The sequence below is a fragment of the Amphimedon queenslandica genome, unplaced genomic scaffold (genome assembly GCF_000090795.2).
Source record: "Amphimedon queenslandica unplaced genomic scaffold, v1.1 AMPQUscaffold_11753, whole genome shotgun sequence".
Classification (NCBI taxonomy): Eukaryota; Metazoa; Porifera; class Demospongiae; order Haplosclerida; family Niphatidae; genus Amphimedon; species Amphimedon queenslandica.
In genome coordinates, this window is record NW_003548005.1 from 1 (window position 1) to 8091 (window position 8091).

Consider the following 8091-nt stretch of genomic DNA (forward strand, 5'->3'; position numbering starts at 1 on the left):
TAAATTATACAAAGTATTACCAGTCACCTACAACACAATATCAATTAATTAATTAATATAAACTCCGCCCATCAATCATTATTAGCCACACCCCTCACCTTCCCAAATAATGTATTCTTATTATTAAGTTCATCAGTTCTTCCCAGCGTTATAAAGAACTGTGAGGTATTATCATTCTTTCCTCCATTGGCCATTCCCACCAGACCACGTCTATTGAACTTGAGTCTCTGATGAAACTCATCCTGTTAATTAGAGTGGGTGTGGTTAAAGGGTTGTCATGGTAACGATGGACTCACTTTAAATGGTGAACCATAAATAGATTCACCACCTGAAGAGAAGATAAAAAGTATTTGTACAAATAATTATTAATAATTAATACCTTCTCCTGTACCAGTGGGATCACCACCTTGAGCTACAAACTCTAGAAAGAGAGAGAGAGGGAGAGAGAGAGACAGAGAGAGAGAGAGAGAGAGAGAGAGAGTGAGAGAGACAGAGAGAGAGAAAGAGAAATTACATCATGTACATGTAGGAAAGCAACGTAACATCAATAGGTCATTCTACTTAATTAATAATTATAACTCCACCCACTAATTAATAATAATTAATCCATTACCGAAAACGACTCTGTGGAATATGGTATCATTATAATAATCTTCTAAACACAATTGTATGAAGTTACGACAGGCCAGAGGAGCCTCTTTGGACCACAGTTCAATATCACCCAGTGTGGTCTTTAATAGTACCTGAGGGGAGGGGCCAGTAGTCACTAATACAGCTGCTGCTGGATTAACTACCTTTCCTTTAGTAGGGGGCTCTGTTATATATATGGAACTCATTCTTTGTAGAAGAGCCTCATAAAGGCACTGGTCTCTTCCCACTTCAGTATACTTTCCGTTGATTCGCTTTACATACTCCGTATAATCAAACCACGTGCCTTCACATTGATAAAAAACCATTGTGTGTTGTCACTGCATTTCTGTGCATAATCCTAGAGTTACTTCTAATGAAATGCCATCACTAGTAAATTTATTCCTTACTTAATTCCCTATCAATCCCATCAGCTACAGCATTCTCTCCCATCTTCCTCAATGCTTGATTAATGTATCATAAGTTGGATCTGCCCCTTGTCATTACATGCGGAATATTGAAATTTAGAATCTATTGCATTGCTAATGCATGTGCTATTATAGATATATAAAGGAGATATGGAATATTCTGTACAAATAAGCAAACTCTACTTGTCTTAGCAGGCTTTGCTCAATAATACACATATAGGAGCATACTCTATGGTCAATTCAATTGTTTATTATTCTCTGATGTCCTCATGTTGAATGACTGACTATCCATAGCAGCAAAAATTCAAAATGAAAATTCTACTCTTGGAAAACAAATTCTACTCTACATTACAAAATGCTACATAGCCCTCCCATTATTAAATATTTTATCAAATTTTTGCTTAACTCAATTAAATTACAAAGTTCAACATCACTTTAACAAACTGAGGTATGGTTACTGATCTATAGTTCATGTTGTACCCATTAAGGTGGACACTGTTTATGAAGGTAAGGGCATTTGATCTCTCTCTTACCGGATGAAGATCATACAAGAAGGAGGTGACAGTCAGGATAGAGTGGGTCTGCTTTAGGATACATATCAGGGGAAGCATATCTTGTTAGTCCAGTGAATCCGAACTTCTTCAATACATGTACAGTGAGAGATACTGCAAGTTGAAGGTTTACAGTAAAAATTAGCAAATCCAGCATCATAAAGTTTAAACCATTATTAAATATTAAAATTAAATTAAAAAATTCAAGAACTGTCACTAAACAAATATTTAATGTACAACTAAATTCAAAACTGGGGCAAAAATTAAATTCAAAATAGCACAATAGCTAAAATGGTTTCACTCTAATAGCATTTTTACAGAAATTTTATTCATTTGGTGATGAACATATCTAGCAGCTGCATGAGATGCAAAAGGCTTCCAACCACTGCATGCTTCCTTCCTCCCATCACCCCAGTCACAAACAGCCTTAATGACAATGAACTGTGGCATAAGAGTAGTTTTAAAAGCAGACCATATTCCAACTGCTTCCATTTCACCAGCAAGATGAGCTTGAGCAGCTTGAGGAGTTACATTGTTTAATTTTTCCTTGAATTCTTCATCATTGACCAAAACAGGTAAAGAAACAATAGGGCCACAATGAACTTTGACCTCTTTGGCATTTTCTTTATCAGAATGCATCATTTTAAAATTGCTGCTCTCTGAAAAAATTGTAAGTACCTTTGTTCCCGGTTCAATGTCACTATCGTTACGAGACTCTATACTCCCTTTATTCATACGAAAGGTAGATAAGTTCACAATCTTCTTAGAAACAATGACATCACCAAGGTTTACTTTGCTTTGATCCATTCCAAAACAAATTCCAATGGCAATTACGTAACTTGGCTTAAATTTTTTCGTTATTGCCTTTATAGTTAAGGAAGCATTTAATTCACCTTGCTCAGCCTTGCAACTTGCACTTTTTCCAACCACAACTGCATGCCCCCCATACTTTCCAATGTAAACCCAAGTAGAATCTATGAATGATTTGATGATTTCATCCTGATCATTTAACGGCTCCAAGTAGCCCAACACAGCCCTTAGCTCATTCTCAGTGGCAGTCATCAGCAGAATACGAATATTAACAATATCTTGAACAAGAGCTTCTGCAACTTCAGATAACTTTATGATCCGAAAATTTTTATCATTTTCTTCTGGAAATAATTCAGAAGGTGGAATTGGAGCTACAGCAACAAGTGGGGTTGGAGCAGAAACTAAAGTAAAAATAATTTTAATTAATACAACTGCATTTCTATCATCTGTAGTGCATGTACTAATGACATCATTACTTATAATGTATACTAATTACTTTTTTTAGCATTTGAGGGTTGTTTAACTTGAGCTGAGGCTTGCCCTAAATTACAAGATAGAAAATGACATAATAATAATAAAACAACAAAAACAATAATAATAATAATGGTAATACAGGAGACTGAAGGTTTTGCCATTATATTTTATGATTAAATTAATAATAGTATTACATAAATCATACAAAAATAATTATCATAGTTAATCTATGGTATACAAATGTACTATAAAAACAATATTAATTTATCTTCAAAAATTAGGGAAAATTACATCATAATGTAAGTGTACCTGTTTTTGATAAAACTTCTTGACTAGTAGGACCAACAGTACTATTGAGAGAACTGTGAGACTCTTTAAGAATTAAAGAACCTTTCCCTTGAGTATCTAGATTATTAACAGGATCAGTGTTTATGTGAACTGGATCTGATGAGTCAGCAGCCCTTGGACCATCAATAGCTTCTTCTAAGCCTCTTTCTAAAATTAAACAAATAAATAACGCATAATCAGCATAACTCAACAAATAATATCATAAATAATAATAACATGAAAATAATTAAAAAAAGGAAAGAAGAGGAGGTAAAAATTAATTCCTAGCTTCAGTACAATTTCTCTTAATCATACTAACCTGGACTTATTTGATCACTAAACCAACATCTGTAGCTATCATCATTTTTTAAATTTAGCACATTACACGGTGGGGTACATTCAATACAACAGGTACGTGTGGAAGATTTCTTTTTAAATTTGTCTTTTTCCCGTACAATGCAGTATGTTTCTTTTTTGGGGCATTTGAAAGCAAAGATAAACTTACTATCTCCTACAACTTTAAGATTCTTGCTGCTTTTTTCAATAACTTTTCTCAATAATTTACGAACATCTGTGACTATTTGTGGACAAGATTCTGTATCGATATGAAAATGTATTTCAAGATGTGTATAGCGATTGATGATATCAATGAAGTAGTCCTCGTAAACATGGAGTGACATGGCATCATGACATCTGTAGAATTTATTGCTAGGCTTTGGAACGGGACTGAATTCTACTACACCCTTTTCTTTCAAAAGGTGTACGATGGTTAAAGGGAATAATCCTTGAGGGATGGCTAGAGTTGTTGTTCTCTCTAGAGTTGTTGTTCCCTTATTTTTAATCTCCCATCCTATGAGAAGTGGTTGTATTTCTGTTGGGGGATCATTGAACTTGTTGCAAAATTGTAACGCACATGGAAAAAAAAATTCATTTTTCTTTTCTTCATTTTCACCGTCAGTGACGACATGGACCTTTTCTTTTTTATTTTCTACATCTTCAGTGATGATGCCGTGGTGATCATCTTTATTTTCTACTTCAGCAATGATGTTGAGGTGTTTAAGAAGAGTGATCATGTGAGACGAGGTAAAATCTTTATTAAAAATGTGTTTACCAATATCATTTAGAAGACTTTCTTTGAAAAGGCCAAAATCTATGAGATTATTTCTATCATCTTGTGAAGGAGGTGGATTAGCAATCAAATGTAATTTATCATGGTCAACGTATGTGATAGCTATTAGACATGAAAGGACATTAAGAATTGGCTCAGGATCAACGAATACTAAATTTGATAGGACATCAACATCATGATAATAAAGAATGATAGTGACATTGTGTAGATATTGCAAAGCATCATTGATATCTTCGGTATCAAGTTCAAGAGACTTACCAATCTCAATCACTTCTTCTTTTGTAAGAAAACTTTGCGTCTTCTTCTCAGCTTCCAGCTGTAGTTCAATCTCAAAAAAAAACAATCGAATTGGTAATTTAATTATCATTTCAGCTTCGCAATTTGAAATTGCAGTACAAAGCTTCACACTAGCTTCTTCTCTTTTATCAGATTTATGAGGGAGCAACGTATTAACGGGAAATATAATCGATTCTCGAGGTTTATTCCAAATGACATTTGTAAGGTCTAAGCACTTTATTAAACTTTCATTCATTTCTTTTAGCCTTTCCTCAGTTACTGACTCATCATCTAAACGTGTACCAAGAATAAGATAATGAGGGTGCTTGGGCATGTGATAGACATGAGAAAATTCGACAAGATTTAACATAGCTTCAGAGCTGATTGTTGATTGAATAATATCATGATTAGAATATTGCAACTTTTTATTAATAGGAAACTCATGTTGACTAATACGATATTGAAACTCACACTTCTCATCAAGAGGTTTGGTAAGATCAATGGTGATGATATTCAGTGTAGCTGCTCTTGTAAAAAGAGGTAGCAACTCTCGATATGCTGGTTGACCACCAGAATCAATAAAATACACCCAATTTGTGCTTAATTTTTCGGAGTCATTGTTGTCAACAATTTTTTTAAGTTCTTTCATATAATTGGATAGTTTATTCTCCTTTTGTCCCTTCTCGGCTGATTCATTTTTGGCAGGTCCATTCTCGGTGGCTAGTTCATTTTTGGCATGTCTATTCTCAACAGCTGGTTCATTTTTGGCAGGTCCATTCTCGGCAGCTGGCTCATTCTTGGCAGGTTCATTCTCAGCGGATCCATTTTTGGCTGGCTCATTTTCGGGAGGTCCACTCTCAGCGAGTCCATTCTCGGTTGGCTCATTCTCGACAGGTTCATTTTCAACTGAACCATTCTTAGTCGATCCACTCTTAGCTGGTTCTTCAGATGATGGTTCATCTAAATGAGTAGATTTAGATGCATCATCTCCAGCCTTTTGTGGCTCATCCACTTCAGTAGATGCTAGCTGTTTAAATAATTCTTCTTTTCCAACCTTCTTCCACTTCTTATTTTCACGATCCACAGTTATTCTTGTTGCTTTAACAGCAGGACAAGCTACTGGTGTACTATCAGTGGAAGTGATTCTGTTGTGTCTAAAAGAAAGGTACTCCAGCATTTTCCTAAGTGCTTCGTACCATGTCCAGCTATCCCGTGTAGGTGGTGGCTCATTAAGTAGGAGGCGTTTCGAACACGTTTTACCAGCTCCAGGTAGACCATGCATATTGATACGAGTGATTTTCAGATCAACAATTCCTTCTTTCAGCCATTTTTTTATTTTTCCTAAAAATATTTTACTTAATAATATATGCACTACCATATAGGGGATATATTTCTCGGGGAAAATATTTCACGAAAATCACCTTTCAAACTATTCACTAAAAAATTTTTTTGCATTTTTCTTCTCCTAACCATTATTAGTATGATAAAAATAATTTTCATAGATAAAAATTTTCATGAATTTTTTAAAACTGTGAAATAAGCAAAATTAAATCCCATGAAATATACCCCCTATACGGTATTTTCATTTCAGTTTGCTAAAGTTATGCTTACTTTTTATACGAATATCATTAGCTACAGTACCTGTAATAAAATATTACAAAAGTAAGCCATTAATACTTATTTCTTACTTTCACTATCTACTTCATCAAATTCAGTACCTGTAGTACTTATACCTATACATAAGTGATAAAAAGATACAAGTAAATTTCATACATTCTGTTTATTTTTGTAATTAATAATATTATAATAATATTTTACCATTGTTAAAGGCTTCATCAGATGAAAGAAATTCTTCCACATTAGTTTTAATTTTTCCAAATTCCTCCGGATAATCATCACAAACTTGTAGTACCTTCCTCCAGGTCACTCCTCTATTGGAGTCCATCCATCTCTGGAACACTATTATCAGCTTATCAGAGGCTGACAGGGGACTATGCAACAAGTCAGTCACATCAACATCAAGTGCAGTACCAATAGTTGAATAATGAGCAGCAGAACTATCAAAGAGCCTATGGAGGTCCTTTAATTTCGGCTCCTTGTTCAAAATGTCTATAAATATGTAAATATAAATTTATTAATTTTTACTATAATAAATACAATTATAACATTTTGATATACCTTTTAGATCATCAAACCAGTACCAGTAGTCATTGCTAAGAGCAGGAGATTCACCACAAACTGTACAATCAGCTACTTCATGGTGATCTTCATTTACAATGCAATAGCAGCTCTCATTGTAAGGGCAAGCAAATCCATTGACGTAATTATGCTTGAGGTGCATGGCATCACTGCTATTATCAATAGCTGTTGTGAGTAGTTTACGTACTAATGGACAGTGCTGGGTAGGACCAGTAAAGTACACTTCAATATGAGTGTAACGGTTGATGAGGTGAAGCGTGTGCTTTGATGTGATCGTTATCTTGAGGGACATTGCATCTCGAAATTTGCAATATTCTGATGTCGATGGAGGGATTTCAGTAACGTTTCCTTTCTGGTTGAGTAGGTGTGTGATGGTTAAAGGGAACAATCCTGTAGGAACTGGTAGGATCTCTTCACTCTCCTCTTCCCTCCAGACTATGAGAAGTGGCTTAGCATCAGTCTCCTTAACTGAAACTGGTTCATTGTATGAAGGAAGAGCATAAGGAATGAAGTAGTGTCCCTTTGGTTCATCTTCTAGTTTTGTGATGATGTTAAGATGAAGGAGGAGTCTGATTAGGTCAGACAACTGGAATTGTGGGTGCAAAAAAACCTCAGACTTTGACTTCAAATGGCCAAAAATATCTTCATTGAAAAATCCTTCCTTGAGATTATTAATGACGGTGTAAGGAATTGGGTTGATTAATATCAATGCTTGGGCATTTCTATCATCAACATATGTGAGAGCTATTAATTGTGAAAGAATCTTAAGGATTGGCTTAGAATCGATAAAGACGACATTCGTAACTTCTGGATAATATAACATGAGACTGACATCATGGAAATATCTCAAAGCTTGTTTTGTATCTTCTTTGTTCATCCCATATCTTTCTCCAATAGATAAAGCTTCCTTGATTGATAAAATACTCTGCTCGGGCAAAGACAGCTCAAATACAAACCATCGAATTGGTATTCTAATTTTGAGTGAAGCGTCAGAGCCAAAATACCATATTGCTTTGCAAATCTCTTCACTGTATTTAGCTCTTTCTTCTGATGCAGCAATCGTGTTGATGGGAAATATGATAGAATCATCATCAGATTGATGAATAACGCAATTTTGCAAGTAAGATTCCAACGAAGACATTGAAGACTTTAGAATCTCTTCTTTTTCTTTTAGAGTAGCATCGCTCACCTTGTCATAATGTGTTCCCAACACAAGATGCATGGAGTGAGTTGGTTTCTTGGAGATGCAGGAAATATCAAGAGGCTAAAA

The 8091-nt window shown here is 34.9% G+C and overlaps 3 protein-coding genes across 4 annotated transcripts in view; all 3 read right to left on the reverse strand.

Moving 5' to 3' along the window:
- Positions 1 to 29: 29 nt before the first annotated feature.
- On the reverse strand, positions 30 to 858 carry LOC100641191 (peptidyl-prolyl cis-trans isomerase CWC27 homolog). Of its 2 annotated transcripts, XM_020005053.1 has the most exons (5): positions 795 to 858; positions 614 to 743; positions 380 to 421; positions 297 to 328; positions 43 to 242 (listed from the first exon to the last, which is right to left on the reverse strand). In XM_020005053.1, exons 1-5 carry the CDS (start codon positions 834 to 836, stop codon positions 72 to 74), a joined length of 417 nt encoding a protein of 138 aa, XP_019860612.1. In that variant the 5' UTR covers positions 837 to 858; the 3' UTR covers positions 43 to 71. The 2 variants fall into 2 exon arrangements, with proteins under 2 accessions (XP_019860611.1, XP_019860612.1); XM_020005052.1 differs by having other exon boundaries at positions 30 to 242; positions 614 to 843.
- A 970-nt stretch (positions 859 to 1828) lies between these two features.
- LOC109588948 (uncharacterized) lies at positions 1829 to 4021 on the reverse strand. Its single transcript, XM_020005054.1, has 4 exons — positions 3537 to 4021; positions 3200 to 3385; positions 2913 to 2957; positions 1829 to 2817 (listed from the first exon to the last, which is right to left on the reverse strand). Exons 1-4 carry the CDS (start codon positions 3895 to 3897, stop codon positions 1904 to 1906), a joined length of 1506 nt encoding a protein of 501 aa, XP_019860613.1. The 5' UTR covers positions 3898 to 4021; the 3' UTR covers positions 1829 to 1903.
- Positions 3902 to 8091, reverse strand: part of LOC109588947 (uncharacterized) — a 5280-nt gene continuing 1090 nt past the window's right edge. The window contains exons 3-8 of the mRNA XM_020005051.1: positions 6801 to 8085; positions 6441 to 6731; positions 6311 to 6355; positions 6234 to 6263; positions 3982 to 5963; positions 3902 to 3910 (exon numbers count right to left, since the gene is read on the reverse strand). Coding sequence (XP_019860610.1) covers positions 3902 to 3910; positions 3982 to 5963; positions 6234 to 6263; positions 6311 to 6355; positions 6441 to 6731; positions 6801 to 8085 — 3642 coding nt within the window. The remainder of the gene's footprint in view (positions 3911 to 3981; positions 5964 to 6233; positions 6264 to 6310; positions 6356 to 6440; positions 6732 to 6800; positions 8086 to 8091) is intronic.

Excerpts from the sequence above, each read along its gene's own strand:
- LOC109588948 (XM_020005054.1), bottom strand. The coding sequence starts at position 3,897 with ATGTCACTCCATGTTTACGAGGACTACTTCATTGATATCATCAATCGC. Across the intron at positions 3,386-3,536 it reads TAGTGATCAAATAAGTCCAG|AAAGAGGCTTAGAAGAAGCT; the intron begins GTTAGTATGATT and ends GTTTAATTTTAG. Across the intron at positions 2,818-2,912 it reads ACCCTCAAATGCTAAAAAAA|TTTCTGCTCCAACCCCACTT; the intron begins GTAATTAGTATA and ends TTTTTACTTTAG.
- LOC100641191 (XM_020005052.1), bottom strand. The coding sequence starts at position 836 with ATGAGTTCCATATATATAACAGAGCCCCCTACTAAAGGAAAGGTAGTT. Across the intron at positions 422-613 it reads ATTCCACAGAGTCGTTTTCG|AGTTTGTAGCTCAAGGTGGT; the intron begins GTAATGGATTAA and ends CTCTCTTTCTAG. Across the intron at positions 329-379 it reads TCCCACTGGTACAGGAGAAG|GTGGTGAATCTATTTATGGT; the intron begins GTATTAATTATT and ends TCTTCTCTTCAG.